The sequence below is a fragment of the Sapajus apella genome, unplaced genomic scaffold, assembly GCF_009761245.1.
Source record: "Sapajus apella isolate SASKATOON/1434 unplaced genomic scaffold, GSC_monkey_1.0 scaffold92, whole genome shotgun sequence".
Taxonomy (NCBI): Eukaryota; Metazoa; Chordata; class Mammalia; order Primates; family Cebidae; genus Sapajus; species Sapajus apella.
The window spans coordinates 4,468,788-4,490,183 of record NW_022437032.1 but is presented as its reverse complement, the minus strand read 5'-3'; the positions used below and the strand labels follow the sequence as shown (position 1 = coordinate 4,490,183).

Genomic DNA, 21,396 nt, shown 5'->3' with positions numbered 1-21,396 from the left:
CACTGGGGTGCTGTTCTGCACCCTGTTGGTGCAAGTTCCGGAGCTCTTTGGGGCATCTGCATGGGAGAAATGGGAGCCAGCTGGTCCCAGCCACCAGAGGGAGACTAAGGACATTTCAAAATAGGCACTTCCAGCAGCCAGGACCCATGCAGGACCCTCTCTGGGCTTGGGACACCTGCCCATTTGGTAGTGCTGGTTCCAGGCACTGGAATGCGGGGTAGGGGAGCGCTAGAAAATTCCCAGGTAAACATCCAAGTGTGGGCCTATGGTAGAGTGGAGTGGTCTCTAAGGCATAGGGCCTGGGGCAGGGACTCCATTTCCCTGGGGTTAAAGAGTGGGAGGAGGTTCAAACTACAGGAAGACTTTTAAAAAGCTCCTTTCAAACCTCTCAGGCGCTTTAGCTACAGGTGGTAAATGCTGTTTGAAGGAGAACTTGGCTAGAAGGTTCTAGTACTTATGTTTATGGGTTGGAAGGCATAAGGTGCATTTTTTTTTTCTTTAACCTTGACATTCTGCAAGATGCTCAAATAAAACGATGGCTTTTGCCTTCCAAGTGGCTGGCTTAGCCCAGCGGACTATAAATGCTTTGGGACCCTTAGAGAGCTGGTCTGGGGTAGGCATCATAAATCTCTCATCGCTGCTACCTCAAAAGTAGTCTAGAGGCACAGATTACAGCAGAGCTGTGCTGGGGAGAATCAGACACATTCAGGTTGATGATGCAGTTTTTGTCACCTCTGACAAGTGGCTTCTGAGCCTGAGTCCCAAACACAGTGGGACTGTACCTACCTCCCAGGGCTGAGACGAGGAATAAATGCGCACACTTATGTGCACACACAAAATGTTCCTTGCTGAGTGAGCCCGAAATGTAAAAAGAATATCTAAGTAGACTCTCTGGAAAAGAAAGATACACCAAAGTAGCTGTTGCTTCCAACTGTTTTATTGCTAAACTATCATGATACAAGCCGTATAAAAATACTTTACATATAGGAAAAATAAACTACATTAAACTGGAGATTAAAAACATTTGCATAGGAATGTGATGTATTCAAACGCCTTTAACAGTCAGGATTTTCCAAACCTAAGCCTGCCAGCACCACCGTGTTGGAGAGATCTCTATTTGTTGGAGAACTGTATTGGTTTTCTCTCCTCTAAGGTCTGTAGAGGCCATAGGGGTGAGTGAGGTTCTTTGACAAGATGTCCAGGATGCTAAGCTTGTGGTTCCAACAACCACAGCCTCTGCCTGCTCAGGCCAATCAGAATGCGGTGAGCACCTGCTCTAATGGAAACATCATTTGCATCCATTCCATTCAAAGCCTGAACTCAGCAGGGAGTTTAGTCCACCAATAGCTGCAGAAAGGTAGAATGTTAATAACCCTTTCGCTTCCAGTTCCCAGGACCCTGAGGGTTCAGGGAGCATCTCTCTGTTACCAACCACCAGAAAAGTTTGTTCTTAAACACTCAGTTAAGACAGTGATGTTGGCTTAGGTCAAGGCACTCACAAAGGCTGAGGGAAGTGGATGATTCTGATCACAATTGTATGTGAAGCTGCTTCTTCTTAAGCACTTAGTTGGAATGCAGGAATATACTTATATGCAGTTGGTTGTTTTGGTTCCACAAAACTTAATGCCCAAGCCTCCAGCCTAGGAGACCCAAGGTTAAGATGTGTTGGGTCACCAAGCACCGTGCCTCCAGGAAATGAGTTCGGGAAAGGTTAGCCCAGCTTGTCAAGAACGTCACAACTCCATCCATGCCTCTTGTAAACTCGAAATGAAAACATTCTTTCAATTCTGAGCAATAGAAAGCACTTGGAGAGGTCTTTTATTTTTCCTTGACATGACAAATTCAGCCTCACTGTAATCCAGAGTGACAAACAGAACATACCAACTTCCGATCTGCCTAAATGTGACAGTCCCCGAGACTGACTCACTGCAGCAGACGTCTTGGCTGTTGGATGTAAACAAAAAAAAATGCAATATCAGTGCCTCCCAGTTTTTTTTGAAGGAATCAGTTCATCCATGGTTATGTCTGTGCTGGAAAACTGTCCTTTGGATAAAGCCTACAGGAATTACCTACCAGGATTTAGCTTTGGTCCCCTCTGTAAAGATTAGCCTGAACAGAGGGTTCTGTGAACATGAATTCTTTTTCGAATTCCATTACAATGAAGGCAGAGTTTTGGTGCCAGTTTTTAAAATCAATATCACCCACTAGACTACTTGTTTTGGAGGGAGATCTAGACACTTGATGATTCTCAGCGACTAGATCCAGGCTCAGGGCTGACGTCAGCATAACTCTTGAGCAAGAAAAAGGTGCCCTTCTTCCGCAAAGCCATTCCTTCTCCTGAGATGCTGTCTGTCTTCTATACAGGTGACTAACAGGCTCTGAGTGGGGATTTTGTGATAAGGCTTTTTGTTTCCTGGAATGATTAACAAATGTTTCAAGAACATGTCATTTCTCTTAAGAAAAACAGAGTCAACCTATGTGTAAAAAGAGACGCTTCAAAAGATTTCTGACCATTTATAAATATAAATCTAATTCCAACAGGGGTGTAATATTTTGAGGACAGGTAACAAGCATAAAAATACAGGTAAGAAAATAAAATTTAATAACATACTAATTAATCTGGATTGCTATATATATTATCAAGCAGCAGCATTTTTATATAATACAGGAAGACTTGCAAACTTTGGAAATATACTACATTCAGCAACATGGTAGGTCTGTCAAGTGCTATATGTTTACGTTAACTTAGATATAGCAAGAGCAAACCTTGACTTAGCTGAGATCCTTCTAACACACGTGCAACACACCCATCTTTACCATTTAGACACCCCTACTTTCTCGTTCTCTTAGAGGATCTTATTGCCTCTTCCCATACCGAAAATATTTCATGAGCCATCATTCTTGGCAAAATTTCCTCCTAGCATTTGTAACTGACCAAAAAGACTTCCTCGATAGCTGTCAGTTCCTAATACACTTTCTCTTGCCTGTTTATGTCTCAAATCTAATGCGTTTGTTTCTCTTTCCTTTGCTATTTGGTATAGTTGTTTAGGAAAGTGCTTCCTATAATATCCAGCTAAGATGTCTAGAAAAAGAGAGGGGTTTGTGTGTGTATTACACACACACATGCGTACGGGAGGCTGAGCTACCAGGAGGCCTTTTTGCAAACATAAACTGATGGAAAATGCATTACTCCTTTTTCACCTTGTGGGCAAGGAAGCAGAGCTACTTTGCTACAATAGCAGGAAGGCACTTGGGTAAAACATTCAGATAACTGAGGAAAGGCCAAATTCCCCCATGTGCAAAAAGTGGCTCCTAGCCAGGTCAAGTGAGATCAAATCACTCACCACACTCTTGGCTTTTCCCCAATGAAGTCCATATTGCTGGAGAGAAAAGTCTTTAGGTGAAGCTGCTCGTATAGGAACTTGTTTTGTTCATAAGGAAGTATTTAGCATCCCAGGAGTTCTATGGTGGGAGTCAGCCTCTTACTGGCATTCTCTTTATTTAAAAGAGAATGTTGCTCAACTCTGAGCTCAGGGTAGGTGAGGGAAAGGCCGTCCATTGTTAGGGAAAAATAAATGCTAGGTATTGACCAACAGGTTGCATACAAGTGCGCAGGCTGGAATCTGAGCATTTTGTCTTCTATCTGGAGTGCCAAGCACACCTGGCCCCACTCTCAGGAAGCTTTTGCCTCTGGGTAACCTTGACAGGAGAGCCAGGGCTGACAAAGCCCACGGTGTGCACTGAATAGCCATGACTTTCTTCTTAGGCCTTCTGCCTACAGACTGAACTGAGAAAACACTCTAAGTACAGTCTGAGTGCTAAGAATATTTTCACTTTGTTGTGGATTATTGAGTAAACAAATGAATGGCTGAAAATGAATCCCCGCTGGTCCTGGGGTATCTGCAGTAAACACCTCTGCCAAGAACTTTGAGGATTTTGTTTGTAAAAAATCATAAAAATCGCACCAAAGGAGGACTAGGGGAGACCGTGGGTGCGCTCAATGGAAGCAGTTGGAAGGAAGGAAATCACATATAACACACAACTGGTCTGAACAGAGCTCATTCAAACTGAAGGATGCATTCAAGTAGATTTCTTTGTGTTGGAATTCTAATACAGACAGGTCTTCAGGGGCAGAAGGGAGCTTTAATAGATTCAGGTGAACTTAAACAATGAAATTAACCATTGAACCTTGGAACAGCATCCTGAGCTTCTCTGTCCCACTTTGAATTTAGGATAGAGGGAATTCAGCCTTTTTCCTCTATCTTGGTAGAAACCCGCTTCCAGAAGCACTTGGGCTGTTTTGCTTAACAAGAATACCCACACTTCCCTTCTCGGTTCTGTAGCCCTTCTGCTATTCCTCAATTCAACGCACTTGCTTGAGATTCTCCACTGCTTTATGGAAAAGCGCTCTGGCTGCTAGGAAGAGAGCAAGCTGGAACCTTGCAAAGCATCTAGGTTGTGCAGCTACAGCAGACAGGTGCTTGCTCTCTGCAGCCTGGGTCAGCCCCCCAAGTCTATGGAAATCGTGTTAGCAGGATGGCGTGCTGCGGGGGTTAAGAAAAGCTCGCCAAGACAGCTGGAGTGCTAGATGCCTTGGCCAGCTTTTTAAAGCAGGAAAAAAATAAAATAACAAACGCATATACGTGTCATAACTTAACGCCAAGAAGTCTTAACAGGTGATCTTGTCTGCGCAAGACAGTTTTTGTTTTGGAATGAGAATTCAAAAATAAAGCTTTAGCCGTGGCCCAGTGGTGGCTGAGACTGGGCGAGGTCTAAGGACTGACGGTTCAGTTTCTGTCTCTACCAAGAGGGTTTTGGGTTTCTTCAGCCTGTAAGCCGGGCTCTTGGGTCACGTTCCTTTGGTTGCTCTGTCTGAGAACTCCTTTCCTTCAAAAGGTACAGGAGCTGTATCTGTGACCTGGAAAAACGAACGCAAGGGCTGGGGTTTAATCGCCGTGCCCACATCTTCTGTCCCCCGCCCACCCCTCCAAGCTCCAGTCACTCTGTTCTCAGGCGCGTTCCAGAGTCCTGTCTTGTGCAGAATGTGCTTTTGGTCAGCAGGCGCTTAATATTTGGACGGAACACCATTAAGATCAACCAGGATGCTCGCTGGGATTTAAAACATACAACAAAAGGAAGAGTTCTCTCTGATGTTTAGAGGGAGGTGGTGAGCTCCTTAAGCGAGAGTCCGCTTTGTGCTCATACTCGATCCGCTGGGAGATGAACATGAAGGGAGACAGAAGGTGAGGGGCAGTGGAGGGCTCCGAGGGGTCAGATACACAAGGTGTCTTGCTATAATGGCTTCTTTTACGTCTGATTTCTGGCGGGAGGTCCTGAAAACTCCTTCCTGATAATTTCATTAACTACAAAAGAAAAGGGGGGAGAGAGAGAATGGGGCGAGTGAGAGGGCACCAAAAACATGCATCAGGTTCGCTTTCTAGAACCTCTATTGGACTGTTTATGTTTGCGACAAGGTCTTGCTCTGTCGCCCAGGCTGGAGCGCAATGGTCTGATCATGGCTCCTAGCAGCCTCAGCCTCCCGAGTAGCTGGGACTACAGGGGCATGCCACCATGCCTGGCTACATTTTTAAATTTTTAGTAGAGACAGGGTCTCACTATGTTGCCCAGGCTGGTCTCGAACTCCTGAGCTCAGGCGATCCTCCCCAAGAGCTGGGATTACAGACATGAACCATGTGCCCAGCTCTATTTTTTAAAAAAATACTTTTTTTGTTCCTTGTGATTGTATATTTGACAATTTTTAATATAATAAATGCTTTCCTATATCATTTTTTCAGACAATAATATTTTGTGCTAAAGGTCTGTTGGTGAAAATTGCTTAAATGGTAACTTTTTCAAATCGTTGTGGCAGAAATGGATTTGAACTATAGGGCATGTTTTGGGCACGTTTGAAGTAACTTTCTCCACTTCTGCATTTGATGGCACGCACTCGAGGTTTCTACTGGGTACCAAACTACTTCCACTATTTTGACATCCAGAAAATGCCTATTTTATGATTAATTCTGATAAAACATGGTTCTTTCTTGATCCATCAAACTTGTGGTTCTCAAAAGAGGGCCTCTCAAAAAGACAGCAAGTGAGAACCGCCCCCCTCCCCAACCCAAAGACTGACAAGCCATCAACATGAGCAAAGTTTTAATTTCAGCACAACCAGGTGTAAGGGTCATGTCCTGGCTCTGGAAAGTTTGGTCACCTCCCACCCCAGAAGGATGTGTGGGGTTCCTAGCAGGGAACCAAGAGCAGTACCAGTCACTGGCATCAAGAAGCAAGCCACCTTCCCCTACTTTGGCCACTGCGTAAGGTACTAATTACTAGACTTCAGGCAGTGAGATCTTAGGATAAAGGTTCCCTAAAACATTCTTAGAAATAAGAAGGTGTGATCAGTGGCAGCCCACCCATGGGGCAGAGGTGTGCGTGCCCTAAAGCATGCCTATTCCTTCAGTTTTGCAGGTAGACCATGTTGACTCATCGTGGGGTGGAAGGGACGAGGATATAGACCCCTTTGGGAGTCCTATCAAAGGTAGGTTAATTTTCCATTTCTTGGTTCTGACATTGAGTTCTTTCCACACCTCCTTATACTTTTTCTCGCCTTAGCTTTAAGTTACATTGGCACTGAGGCTTAAATGTTAAGAGTTGCCCAAAGTCTCTCCTGGTTGCTGGGTGCTTTTCCCTGGAAAACCCCTGCCCCAGTGGTCTGCAACCTCCATAACAAGAGGCAGGGAATGCAAAGAGCTGAACGAGCTGGGTTTGATTCTCTCTGATTGTATGACATTACCTCTCCATGCCTCAATTTTCTCTTGTGTAAAGTGAGAATCATCCCAGCACATAGCTTTTCAGGCTGCTGTGAGGATGCTAAGCATTCACATACATAAGGGCTAGCACAGTGCCTGGTGTTTACCAGCTGGTGCCTGTGATGGTCAGTAACATCCCCAGGCTCCATGTCGGACTCTGAATCCCATGCTTTGCAACCATAGGCTTTGTTTTGTGTCAGAAGGTCAGGCATAAGTCCTTGTTCTAGAGGCATGCCACAAGCATGTATATGAGAGGTCAGGTTCTAGAGCCAGCCAGAGTTAGAATTCCACCTCTGCTACTTCCTTGCTTGGTGAACCTTGCCTTGGTGATGTAACCACTCAGTGCCTCAGTTTCCTCATCTGTAAGTTACACCTAAAAATATTTCCTCCTATGTTGCTGGGGCGCTTGGATGAGATAATGCAGGTAAAGAAATGATTACAGTGCCCAGGCACAGCCAGTACTGCTTTGTAGACCAGTATATGTGTATTAGATATCTACATATTAGAAATACATAATTATGTGTAACTGTTCCACCATGTGGAAATGGATTCATTAATAGGAATGCAGAGGATGAATTCATATGTTTAGCTAACCGGCACTAACTGGGCATGTACTGTGTACTGGGTAACAGCTGACTCCCAGGAGCCCTAAGCCAGACGCTGAATAAGGTCTGTCAGCCCCCAGCCCCGATCCCCTGTGCCCCTGCAGCGGGGATGAGCTGATGGTGCTGTGTAGGACTTAAGCAGTGAAAGCTGAATGCCCAGGGCAGGTGGGGTTGGGGCAACCTCATGCAAAGCTTTTCAAAGCCCGGATTTTGAAGGGCTTCCTGTTTTCTCAACCTAGGAAGTGAGAGGAGTTGATCCTTAATGAAAACTTTCCACAGCCTCAGCTTTCTAAAAATAGCTGGTAGGCAGAGACGCTGGCACCAAGGCCCTCTCGCAGGGCTGCTTCCTTTCTCAGAACACAGGGCTGGGGCAGGGGATGGGAAGCAGGGAAACTTTTCAAGCAGGCCGAAGTGTGTTTCCCTCCCCTTGGATGAAAATGGTCCTGCTTTGGGGGAGCTACTTTTGGATAGAAGTGAAGAGTTGCATCTGGAAAATTCAGTGACCTATGCACTTAGACTTTCTCACTATTGGGGGTGGTGAGGTGGCCCAAAACCTCTCTGGGTAGGAACCTCCTCTTTCTGAAATCTTGGCACTTGCTCCCCTGACTGCCAACAAGGAGAAAGTTCTAGAACAGAAATGCCTGTTAGGTGGTGGTGACAGAGTGGAGCCATGTTGGGCTTAAAGTTCTGAGAGGAGGTCTCTGCCTAACCACTTACGTTTGCAGACTCGAGTACCAGGGTGCAGGGGGACCCCAGTGCCCTTCCTGCCACCTCTCCTGTCCTCGTCCCCTGCCTCACGCTGTCCCCCTGGGTAGCACCGTGCTTTCACCAGTCTATTGCTTTTCCTTCTCACATCAACAAGCCTCAGTCTCCCTGGCAAAGCCCCGCCTTGTGGCCAGCCCCAGCCCAGTCATGCTCCTGTCTTCTCACTGTCCCCTGCTGCCTGGATGCTCTCCTTTCCCCCATAGCCCTTAGATGCTGCCTTGGTGCCTAGAAAGTACCTAATAACGTTTACTTATGAACAAAATACAGACGCTTAGAAAGGAATCAGGAAACCTCAGGTCACAGCCAGGATCGGCCCCCCAAGTCGGCCTCTGAGGTTTGGATGTGAGCTACCCCCCTGTATCATTGCCATCCGCATTTTATTCCTCCAGTAATCTACCCTAGGCCAGCCACCGTGCCTCTCCTCCTGCCTGTTCCCAACCGGGGCCATGTGCGCTGTTCCAAATCCTAACTTCCCTTCCTGCCCCTGTCCAATGCTGCCTCTTGCTGGAAGCCGCCCCACATTCCTACCATGGTGCCCTCACTGCCCCCCAAAAGCAAGTACTGAATTTTCAAGTAGCCCCACTCAGGCATGGCACCAGGCACAGCAGGTGCTTAATGCCTGCATTAGCCCGCCACGCCCCACCCCCACCCAAGGGCCCTGCACCATCAGCCTAGGTCCCTTGGCTTAAAAAAGGTGATTTTTCTTTGTCATTAGATTGACAAATGGGTTGCTGATCTGTTACTTGTTTAGAGCCTTTCTCTCTAGGAAAGAATACGAGCCATTCACATTTCCTGAGAGCTGTGTGCCAGGCCCCATCCAGTGCCAGGGACTATTCCTAGTAACACCTCATCCCCATCTTATAGATGAGGAAGTAGAGACGGGCAGACAGATCTCCTTCACCTGCTAGGGAGAGTGACTAGGATTTGAACTCAGGGCTCATTTAATTAACTTGTACATGATATAGCCTCTGCATGAAGTTCAGTATTCATCCTCTTTCTTTTGGGGACCCGGAATCCTCTGTGCCATTTGTGTAAAGTCAAGGAAAGGCTGTGGCAGACTCTGCTCTTGACTCTTGCTCATCCTTAGAGAGAGGTGCCCTGGTGAGAAGCCCGAGGGAGAATGTATCAATAACCTCAGGGTGACTACTGAGCCTGAAATTGGAAAGGCAAAAGCAAACTGATCTTAAGTATATAAAAACTGTGTACCAAACATAGTGTAACATTTTCAGCATATACGACAAAGTCATATATATAAAGGATAGTCGTATTCTAATAAAAATGGCTACAGACATAAAAAGATGATATACCGGGGGTCAAACAAATTTTCCTGTAAAGGGCCAGGTAATATGTTCAGCTTTGTGGGCCCTTTCTCACTGAGACCTGCCAGTGTAGCATAAAAGCTGCCATAGACGATAAGCAAATGGGCATAGAAGTGTTCCCATAAAACTTCATTTGCCAAACAGGCGGGGGGCCATGATTGACCCAAGAGCTGCAGTTTGTCAACCCCTAGTATATATATGCTAATGGCAAAGAAGAAAAAGTAGGGTGTTCTCTTTGCCTACATTTTGGGGGAGGCGATCTGGGGAAGCCGACGTCGCTTACTGGCTTTCTAAACACTGAAACTGACTTCTGCTAGTATCCCACTCCGCCCTCGGAATCTTCTGTTTTGCTAGCAGGCCCAGACACCTGCATCTACTTTCATCAATTGAAAGGACTTTCAAGGGTACACTTCACGCTAGGCCCTTTCTCTTGGACTGCTGACTTTGAAATGGACTCCCCTGAGAAAGCAACAGGGAGGAGCGGGTAGGCTGCGTCCTGCTTCTCCCTCAAACCTCAAGCATGTTTCTAAAATCTGGTGAGACCACGTGAGTGCCCACGAGAGCCTGGGCCCAGCCACAAAGGCCATGGCCAGAAAGACACTCCTCAAGCTTGGATGGGAATCGAGAAGGCTGCGTTCTCCAGGCCAAATCAAAGAAGCTGAGAGCCAAGAGGGGGCCCAAGGCACCACCCCCAGTCCCTACTGCCTGTTTCGTCTGCCAGGCAGTGCCTTGCCGAATTCACTCCCACGACCCCCAGATGCTTGGGTCAGGAATGTGGAGCCGGAAAGCACCTGAAGTCCTCTCTGGGCTCTTCTGCTTTTTGTCCTAACTGTTCTCAGGGTAAGTGACTCTGAAGGCCAAGGAGGTAAGTTTCCTGAGCAACCGGGCCTGCCTTCCCCAAGACTGCAGTCTTGAGCCCTCCCCTGTGACTTTTTTTCAGTCTCCCTCTGTCACCCAGGCTGGAGTGCAGTGGCGCCATCTCGGCTCACTGCAACCTCCGCCTCAGGTGATCCACCTGCCTTGGCCTCCCAAAGTGCTGGGATTACAGATGTGAGCCACCGCACCCGGTCCTTCCCCTCTGACTTCTGTCTCAAAACTGAAAAGACCTGTTCGTGGAGACAGCTCTCCCACACCTCTGCTTTGCACTTGCTAACTTGCTAAGTAACTTCACAACGTTCATCTAAGAACAGAAAACCTTTCATAGGACTGTAGCCCGAAGCTGTGGGTGGGGTCTGGGGGGTGATGCAGCAGTAAAACCCCTACCAGGCCACGCTGCCAGAGCTGTGAGCCCCTGGATATCAGGGTAAGCTAGAGGCCTGAGCCGCTGCTTGCCAAAGTGCCCAGGCCCAAGACACACATAATATTAAATAATTTTTTTTTTTTTTGAGACGGAGTTTCACTCATATTACCCAGGCTGGAGTGCAATGGCGCGATCTCGGCTCACGGCAACCTCCGCCTCCTGGGTTCAGACAATTCTCCTGCCTCAGCCTCCTGAGTAGCTGGGATTACAGGCACGCACCACCATGCCCAGCTAATTTTTTTGTAGTTTTAGTAGAGACGGGGTTTCACCATGTTGACCAGGATGGTCTCGATCTCTTGACCTCGTGATCCACCCGCCTCGGCCTCCCAAAGTGCTGGGATTACAGGCTTGAGCCACCGTGCCCGGCCCAATTTTTTTTTTTTTTTTAAAAAGGCAACTGCCCTTCGACAAGTTCCCTGAGGGGCTTACCATCTCGGCACTGATCTTTTACTTGCATTTTTATCATCCTGATTCCTCGGATGCAAAGTCCTGAGGAGGGAGAGTGGCAGACGGTTGAAGAATGAGCCCCTCCCCCCAGAGGGTCCTCTCAGCAGGCCCCATCCTCTGGCAATCATGCTTCTGAAGTGTCAGCTCCCCGGGGGGTGCTAAGAGAAGCTCTAAGATGGGCTGGCCACTGCCCGTGCTGATTTATTCCAATTAGAACAACAGCTAAGAAGCTGAGGCACAGAGAGGTAATGCCACTTCCTCAATGTCTCACCTGGGCTTCACACCCCCAGGGGCCACATCGAGGTGGATCTGCTGGGCGAGGGGCTCTACTGAGCACCCTGGGAAACTCTGACTTCAAAAGCACAACAACAAGGAAGGGCCAGGGAGGAGCTGAAACCCTGAGTCGAGGGAATCAGGGTTGGAAATTACCTAAGCACAGGGCAGGGTTTCCTAGGTGGCTTTTCTGACCTCCCTGCCCACTCTCCTCCCCAGTCTAGAACACCTGCCACGGATGGAGAGCCTTATTTAACTGGACACCCACAGCGAAGTGTGCAAAACCAAAAAGGAGCAGCCTCCCAGGACAGTGCTGCATTGTCCCATGCAAGCCAGCCCCGGAACTGGGGCATGGGGCCCTGGAATCGAGGAGCATGCAAGTTTCCCGGGCCTCATCCCCCCCTTCTCCCGCCCAACCCTGAGCTCCAGCCACGTGGTCTGAGATTCTCAGGGAGGTCCCCAGGAGTGTCCACTTCAGAAGTGGAGGGCTCTAGCCCTTGAGAGCAGGAAAATGAGAAGAGAGGGCCTTCAGATGGTCCAGTTTTCTTAAAAAAAAATTCAAGTTAAGGAAACACACAGCTGGAAAACAAAAGGAGAAGCAGAAGATGTCAATTACCTTTCACTTTGATTTCTCGGATCAAAGATCACAGTCATTCTGTTTCATAATATGTTTTGTATCCAGCTAAGGTGTGTGTCTATCAGCTCTGAAAAAGATTTGCAAAATCATTTTTGAGAAGAAGAAAAAATCACCTTTGATCTCGCTTATGCTTCCAATTCATGCCAATATCATCCAAGCCCAGGAGAGAACTTAACCCTTTGGCTGTAGTTTAAGCCCCGATTCTGCAACATCTTAGCATTTGTGCCAGAATTAACCCAACACTAAGGTAGTAATTACTGGGATGGGGGACTGGGCAAAGCACGTTACGTTACATGGGGTGCGGGATGGGGAGTGTCAAGCTGGACAAAAGGGCTGCTGTGGGTGAGGGGTTTCAAATCATTGCCAACTACAAAGAGACAGTTACAAAGCTGGTTTCTGCTGCAGTCAAAGGAAAATGAGAATTTCAAAGATCTACTCAACTGTTATCTTCCTTCAGGCATCTACATATACTAAATTGGGCCCTGGTTTCCTTCTTACTGGCGATATCACCTCAGTGGTCAGGTAACTTCATAAAACTGCACATTTTCTTCCTGTTTTTTTGGTCAGCAATGGAGAAAAAAGCTCCTGCCTTATCAGGACAACGAAGGCACTTGAAGAGAATGAGACCTGAGGAGTCTAAGTAAACCCCTCTCTATATCTGTATAATGCCTACGGCTTTCAAAACACCTGTCTTCCCAATCCCCTTCGAATGGCCAAATTGGAACACCCGAGTCCATTCCAAATGCCTGATTTAGAAATATTTTCTGAGTCCACAGGGAGTAATGCAGCATTATTAGAAATGTCAAGTAAACTAGATGCTTTCTCAAGGAGAGGTGCAAGCTCCCCGAAATCTCCGAGTGAGACAGAAGGCTTCAGAAATGAATCCTTTTAGCGCTCATGCAGTTATAGGCCTGGATTTCCACATGTTGGGCTGCTACAGGAATTGGCTAGTTGGGGTTGGCTACTGCTGCCCTGGGGAAAAGCAGCACTCCGTCTCTCCTCCACTTCAGACCCTCTCCCAAAGCAAACATTCCCAGGTGCGTGTGGCACTAAGGCAGCTCCCACGTGACACTGCCCAGCCTCCACTCTAAACTGACTTCCTCCAAGTCCAAGAGTAAGCGGCACCATCAGATACTTCACTCAGGGCCTTAAAATACCACCTCTATCCTGACAACGGCCACGTTGTATTTTTCACCCAGACCCTCACTCCTGAGCTTCAGATTTCGATATCTACCTGCCACGGGTCACCTCAAGCTTCAGAGGGGCCAAAACCAATCTCTGGATGCTCGCCCCTCCCGCTCTGTCCACCCCCTGTCTCACCTGTTCCCATTATGGGAACACACATTCTCTCCTTCCAGTGGCTCAGGCCCACCTCAGTGTGTTCAGCCCACATCCCATCCATAAATGCTTCTGGATCTACCCACAAATAGCCAGAAACAACCAACCTCCACTGCTCCCCCAGCCCTACAGCACGGTGATCCTGTTGGAACTCCTATCAGAGTACGCCACTCCCTGTTTTGCTCAGTTGACAGCTCTGAAGTTCTGTAATAACCAAGATGTTTTCAATGTATCCATATCTACTCATTTAAGTCGCACTTAGATCTCAGGTGTTACGCTGAAGTTCTTTCTCTGAACCTTCAAACACCAAACCGCATGGTGCCCTGTGTTAATAGGGGGGCAGGGGGTACACTTGTACTGTCTCAGGGGACTCGAGAAGCCAAGCCCTGTTCTGTCACCTCCTCAGAGAAGGCATCACATGATGCCTCTGTCTGCAGCATTCAGAGGCGCAGCTTCCTGTTTAGTCATGGAGTTTCACTCTTTGTCAGCTGCGTTGTGGAAGGCACAGGCAGGGCCTGCCTTCGTTCAACTGAGGCCTAAAATCAACTCGAGTCCAGACCACCGCCAAACACCCTCCTCCGCAGGTGGAGGCTGCTCACTCTGCCTTCTCTAATCCCCACAGACCTCTCCGGAGGTGGTGGGGAGAGTCCCATTTCTCAGGCCAAGTTAGTAAGGCAGAGAAAGATGCGGTGACTTGTCCAGAAACAGCCTCTTAGCATTGGGTAGAGACCAGAGGTGGCCTCAGCTCTGTGGGTACTAGCCCCAGGCTAGGGTTTCCCCAATCTGAAAGACCCTCTGGCTGCCCTGGGACCTCTGATAAAATGCAGACTCATATCAGAAGCTCTTGGAACACAAGTACTCCAACGGTGCCTCTGCCTCCGTTTCCTCAATCATAAAACGGGGATGAGAACACCTCCTTGGCAAAGTCACTGTGAGGATTAAATGAGATATGATAGGCCAGGCACGGTGGCTCACACCTGTAATCCCAGCACATTGGGAGGCCAAGGCAGGCAGTTCACTTGAGGTCAGGAGTTCGAGATCAGCCTGGCCAACATGGCGAAACCCCGTCACTACTAAAAATACAAAAATTAGCTGGGCGTGATGGTGGGTGCCTGGAATCTCAGCTGCCTGAAAGGCGGAGGATGCAGTGAGCTGAGATGGTGCCACTGCACCCTGGCCTAGGCAACAGAGCGAGACTCTGTCTCAAAATAAATGAGATGCTATAGCTGGCTCATTGGCATGTATTTATTAAGTCTGCAATAGCGTCCCCTAAAGATGGAGGAGAAAGAGAAAAAGACCAGTCTAAAAGAGGCCACTCCAATAACCAAGAACACCATTCCATTTCCCTGCATGTTTAAAAGGGAAGTACGCCCGCTGATCCCTGTGAATGTGCTAGTCAGTTGTCGGTAATCTGGGGATGGGATGTCAAGAGAGAAGTCGGTATTCAGACTTACTACATGGTCCCTAAGTGTCATCTACAGATCCTCCCAAAGACACAGAGAGGGGTACCTCAAAAACCACAATTACCTTTGTGCCAACCTAATACAAGGTTACGGTCTGAGATCTATACAGTGGCCTTGCATTTTATCCCCCAGGGAATAAAATGGTGAGTCATCCCACTGGTCCTATGGACTAGATGATAGTTTGGGATGTAAATTAGAAGTTTAGAAGTGGTTCTATCCCCCGGGGAATAAAATGGTGAGTCATCCCACTGGTCTTATGGACTAGATGATAGTTTGGGATGTAAATTAGAAGTTTAGAAGTGGTTCACTGATTCACTTAATCAATGGTGACAATTTTCATAAAAACACAAGGGTCAACAAATAGCCATTACAATCAAAAGTACAGACCCAGGACTCTGTCTCCTGACAAATTATACAACTAGCTTCCCAGACTTCTGAGATCACAGGCATGCACGTTTAAATGGATGGAATTTAAGGGAAACCCCACGTGCATCTCCACGGTGGAGCCAGTGGGAGTTAGCCACGGGTCTAAAGGACGTCCACTTTTGGTTCTACAATGTAAGACAGAGGTCCCCTCCTAGCCAGTGTAGGCCATGCTACCACCTTCCCTCCGTTTTCTGCTTTTTTGCAATGATTGCCCATCAACTTACAATCTAGGGAAAAACAACTGGTGATGTTCTCCAAACTAAGCTACCCCACAGGGAAGGACCAACCAACTGTAGAAACTCAGACCTGAGCTGCCATTTCTGTTCTCCAGTTCAGCAGAATTTTTTCTGATTACATGCAGCTAAGCTGCGCCTCTGCTATCAGACAACCACAGGCAGGAAAGCATAAACAAACCACAGTTTACTTCCTTGGCCCTCAGCCAGTTTATCACCACCTTGGCCCCCTCCTCTGCTAAGAAACATCAGCCAACAGATCAAGCCCTGCAAAATAACTTGTTGCCTTTGGGGAAAAAAATGGCAAAAGAAAAGCACTTGTTACCATATTGAATGGACACACAGGAATCAAACAGCTTCAAACACACAAATCAGCCTGTGATCACAAATGAGATGATAAATACCTGATTTTTGAGGAAGCCGCATACCAATAAGCCCACTCTGGGGCTATAGGAATTAACAAACATTTCTTTTAAGATAAATATTTGAGTTTATGTCTCTTTGCTTATCCGTGAGAGATGGAATTGCGGGCAGGTAAGACTCTCCCAGGTGGATTAGCAGGTGGAAGCCGGGAGCAGAAAGATTTCCACCCCAACTTGCTCTGCTCATGTCATAGAGCATGAAACTTCTTCCTCTTCTGGGAGAAGGTGCAAAATCCCTGGCCTGGCTTCATAAAGATCTTTCTTCAAATACCAACATGGCCCCTGATTCTTAGAAAGAATTCACTGGATATTTACTGAATCTTCCAGCCTCGTCTCCCCCTCACCCTCCCATCAGTTCACCTTCCAGATCATTCTGTTTGCCCACATATGCCAGGACCAGCTCACAGCACAGCCCCGACACGAGATACTCCCCTCACACACATCCACATTCTTCCAAAGCTCAACTCAGGCCCACATCCTATAAGCAGGCATCCCTGGCCATGTCACACTTTCTTCCACAAATCTTTAGATCTTTCTTTTGTATTTTAAGTCTCGGATTTCCCACAAGAGAGGTCAACCATACTCCCGCCATGCTTTTCAGATTCGAAGGCAAGAGAAGCCACTAGGCTGCCTGCAAAGACATTTTTCAAGGTTCAAGCAAGGACCAGGCTCTGTCTTCAGTTTCTCCAAGTGAGATTCACAGGCGTGGCCCTTGCACTTACTGCTATCAACTCAAAGGCCACCTGGAGTGACCAGCAAGGACAGTGTTCATGGGTGACACTGAAGCAGGTGTTCCTAAAAGATACTAGCTCCCAGGACACGCAGACAGAGCCTGCACTCCTGACTCACCCCTTGATCAAATCTTTCACCTATACAGTCCCTGCTATGTACTGAGTTATGCCCCCACCACCCCTACCAAATTCCCATATTGAAGCCCTGACCCCCTCTGTAATGGTATTTGGAGATGGGGCCCTTGGGAGATAATTAGGGTTTGCTGAGGTCATGAAGGTGTGGCTCTCATGGTGGAATTATTGCCCACAGAGAAGGGCCACCAGAGGTCAGTCTCATTGTCTCTATGAGGAAACAATGGGAGAAAGGGTGACTGCAAGCCAGGACCTATGCAGGGCCTCTCCAGAGCCTGATCTTGACCCCCTGACCTTAGATTGCTAGCCTCTAGAATTTGTAAAGATAAATTTCTGTTGGTTAGCCACCCAGTCTATATTTTGTTACGCAGCCTGTGCTGACTGATACAGGTTCCCAGGTACATTCCTCTCCAAAGTCTCGGTCTATGGTCATGAGGTAGGCACCTGGCCAGTGAAGTCACCAAGATTCAGGTAAGTAGGCATCCCTATACTTTAGGTCTGGCATGCCACAGCTGGTCCATGGCAGGGGGTGAACAAGGAGCAGACCCTGATACCCCCCACTGCCGTACCTTTATGTAGCCTGGCTGACGCCCCCCCTTTTTCTCTGCATCTGAGTTCTGCTTGTCTGCCCGTGATCAGGCCAAATCTCTGTTTCTTGCAGCCAGCTCCTCCCTTTCTCAGCTGTCCTGGCGAGGGGCTCACACCCTGGGGTCAGAGTCACAGGGATACACAGACTGCTGGGGTCCCAGCTCTGCCACATCCTTTCATGGGACTTGAGGCAAATCTTAACCCTCTCTGTGCCTCCTCTGTAAAAGACAGGCAATGACTATTCCCAATTTCTAAGGCTTTTAGAGAGAACCAATGAGTCAAGGCATGCAAAGTTCTTCAAACGTGCAAGGCACATTGTAAGCACTCTGCATGACATTACTTGTTTTGGGAATCCGAGCCAATCTTTTAAGTCCTTGAGCCTCAGTTTTCTCGTCTGTAATATGAGAATGCATACACGTGGCACTATGCCAAGCTAAGAAATAAAAAACCAAAGTATCAGCAGCTGATTCTATTAGCAACAACACAGAGAAGACCCTTGTTAACAGACTGAACTGACGGGGTGGCCAGTCCACCCTCTTCCACCAAAGCACTTTCACCTTGGAAGCTATTTCTGCATTTTCAGAGTGGGCGGGGCTGAGGTCAGCCATGCTCTCAGAGATGCGTTTTCACATCCTGCTGAGTGGGCCCCTCCCAGGCCTCCCTGTGCCCTGGTGTGCACCGACTGCACTGGGCCAGCGACCTGCAGAGCAGCGCTCTGAGTCACCGACACGCTCTGCAAACCAGAGGCCTCCGGAAGTCAGCCCAGACAGCAGACTCACACAGCAGCCCACCGCCAGCCATTTTATGAGCAAGACCTCGGGGCTTACAAGAAAGATGCCACACCACGTGCCAAACTGTCCCCAGCTCCTGGGATGAGTAGACACAGTGATTCTGAGACTCTGGTTTCTAGTAAAAGGGGCCCACTGGGAGGAGAATGTGTCACTGGCAGATCAGTTTGCGGCCAGGAGGGCACCAAGTCCCAAGATGCCAATAGGAGCCACCTGCCTCGAGCTGGGCTCCAAGGAGAGGACAGCCGAGGCCGGCCAGCAACGCCCGACAGGCCACGTCCCCCAGATCAGCTTCTTGGCATCCTCCGTGTCCTCCCCCGACCCAGCCGCTACCACTAGACTTATGATGCCTTTTAAACCCCGAGGCTAATGGAGTAGGACCAGAGGCTGCCACTCAGAAAGATGTGAGGCAGGCAACCCCATTCACCTCGGGTTTCTGACGAGCTGCGGGTGTGCAGGCGCCATGATTTCACACATGTCATCTCACTGTGCCTCACCACAGGTCTGTTTGCATGCGCCATGTTCATAGAGGCTGGCATCAGACAGCTCACAGCCTCACAGGCACTGCCTTTTGGCTTTGTGTGGCTCCTGGGGTCCTGGTTTTTATGGAGAGGGTAGCATGACTCAGACCACAAGACCCCCGTATCTTGAAGCCTATGACATTTTAATATCAACCACTCACTGGCTAGTAATACCCTTATGAAGGCAGAGACCTCGTCTCTCTCATTTATTGCTGTATCTCCAGCACCTAGGACAGAGCCCAGCACATAGTAGGTGCTCGGTAAAAATCTCGAGGAATGACTGGGCAAAAGAATAACTACCACCTCTTAATTGATTGAATTTGCCCAGAATTTTTCCAATCAGGCCTGGCTTTCAACCGTCTCCCAGAGCTGGCCTGAAGCCCTACCGGGAAGGTTGGTGACCAAATTAGGAATAGTCAGACGGGAGCTGACATAGCCACACGGAAACGATGTGCACGAGTGAGTGAGAATTATTCAATGTGCACGTCCTCCATTCACCCTCAATGAGCTCCTTGGCCAGTCTGGTTTCTGGATCTTTTTGGCTACCGAGGCAGGCAAGTGAGCAGAATAAACAGGACCAGGTTGAGGCTGGGGAAAGAGGCAAATGGAGGAGGCAGGTAGGACAAAGGAGGTGGCATGGGGGGCCCCAGGGTGCGGATGCAGTACCAGAGGTCAGGGAAGAGGAGACAGGAGCTTGGAGCAGAGACATCGGGGTTACTGAGGCAGCCCCTGTTGCTGCCTCCTCAGTGGCTCGGCTCTTTCCCGCAGAACCCAGGACAGAGGCCAGCCTGCCCTTGCTTTACTTCCCAAGTACGTAGCTGGGAGGGGATGCAAGATATGGTGGTAACGAGGGAGACACCAGAGGACAGCCTCAGGGAGCCAAAGCTGCGGGGGTGAGGAGGGAAGGGTGTGGGAGGAGCTGCCTCCCCTGCTTCTGGTGTTGGAGTGTGGGAGGGGAACCGGGAACTGCAGGGTCTCTGGGTGTCCCAGAAGGCAGACACTGGCACCAAGAAAGGCGGGGGGTGGTGGGGGAGGGTCCCAGAGATGTTATGGAGCAGCTGACCAACCGAGATTCTTCTCCCAGCCCCACCTCCCACGCTGTTGGATATAAGCCCCTTTACGCCAGGTGTTCTGTCAGCTGTACATGAAACTTCTTCCTTATATAGAATCACAGTTACCGTTTTGTTAATTTCTATGGCACTTTCTACAAAGGATTTTACATACATATACATATGAGATGAGTCCTGCTCTGTCGCACAGGCTGGAGTACAGTGGCACTATCTGCTCACAGCAGCCTCTGCCTCCTGGGTTCAAGCGATTCTCCTGCCTCAGCCTCCTGAGTAGCTGGGATTACAGGTGCATGCCACCACACCTGGCTGGTTTTTGTATTTTTAGTAGGGATGAGGTTTTGCCATGTTGGCCAGGCTGACCTCACATGACTCACTTGCCTTGGCCTCCCGAAGTGCTGGGATTACAGGTGTGAGGCACCGCGCCTGGCCCATATATATATATATTTTTTAATCCTCACAGTCACCCCATGAAGTAGGTATTGGCTGCCCCCATTACATAGATGAAGAAGCCAAGTCTCCGGGAGAGTCACAAACTCAGGCTCTGCAGCTGCTATGCAGCAGAGCAGCGTGGCTCAGGCTCCTTGAAGATGGAAATTCATTTTTGCTCACCACCCGTCCACAAGAATACACTTCTCTGAATGCAGCTCAGCACAAACACTGGTCCTTGGGAGATCCCAGCTTTATCAGGGTTGAGCAGTAGAAATCGCCCACATGGTACACAAGGAAAAATGGGGGTAAGAGGCATCGTTGTTAGCTCTGTTTAACCTATGCCAGGGAGCGGGCATTGAGATTTAAGAAGCGAAGAGTGGCTTGGCCCCCCTCAGGACCACTATACAAAGCCCAGTGCACATCTAAAAGATGAGATGGGGCCAGGCACAGTGGCTCACACTTCTAATCCCAGCACTTTGGGAGGCTGAGGTGGGTAGATCGCCTGAGGTTGGGAGTTCGAGAACAGCCTGACCAACATGGAGAAACCCCATCTCTACTAAAAATACAAAATTAGCTGGGCGTGGTGGCGGATGCTTGCAAACCCAGCTACACTGCTTGAACCCAGGAGGCGGAGGTTGTGGTGAGCTGAGACTGCGCCACTGCACTCCAGCCTGGGCAACAAGAGCGAAACTCCTATCTCAAAAAAAAAAAAAAAAAAAAAAAAGATGAGATGGTGCTAGTATATTACAAGAGTTACGGCCAAGGCCTTGGCTGCAGTCAGGGGTGACTGGAGGCGCCCCAGCTTGCCTCCATTGGCAGTGTTCTCCAGCAGAAGAGGAAACCGTAAGCTTACTTCCCACAAACCCACCAGCAGCTGGGGTTTCCAGACCCCACGGAGGCCAGGCCTTCCTGAGGCATCAGTCGGACTCCGGCTTTGGGCCTGGGGCATCAGCAGCACATGTAAGGCCTGCTCTCTAGAGAAGCTGTGACATCTCAGCTCCACAGCGGGGCCTATCTGAAAGGGAAATGCAGGTCACTCCCGAGGGTGACAGGAGTGAGTGGCTTCCACAGCAGGTGCCTGGGTGTTACGACCACTTGCT

General features: G+C 48.6%; 1 protein-coding gene across 6 annotated transcripts in view; it reads right to left on the bottom strand.

Moving 5' to 3' along the window:
- Positions 1 to 915: 915 nt before the first annotated feature.
- NFATC2 (nuclear factor of activated T cells 2) overlaps positions 916 to 21,396 on the bottom strand; it is a 177,739-nt gene continuing 157,258 nt past the window's right edge. For 2 of the 6 annotated variants that reach the window (XM_032255987.1, XM_032255982.1), the window contains exons 10-11: positions 12,135 to 12,222; positions 916 to 5,363 (exon numbers count right to left, since the gene is read on the bottom strand). In XM_032255987.1, the coding sequence (XP_032111878.1) occupies positions 12,179 to 12,222 (44 nt within the window). In that variant the 3' untranslated portion in view covers positions 916 to 5,363; positions 12,135 to 12,178. The remainder of the gene's footprint in view (positions 5,364 to 12,134; positions 12,223 to 21,396) is intronic. The other 4 variants (XM_032255986.1, XM_032255981.1, XM_032255984.1 and 1 more) reach the window with 3 other exon arrangements.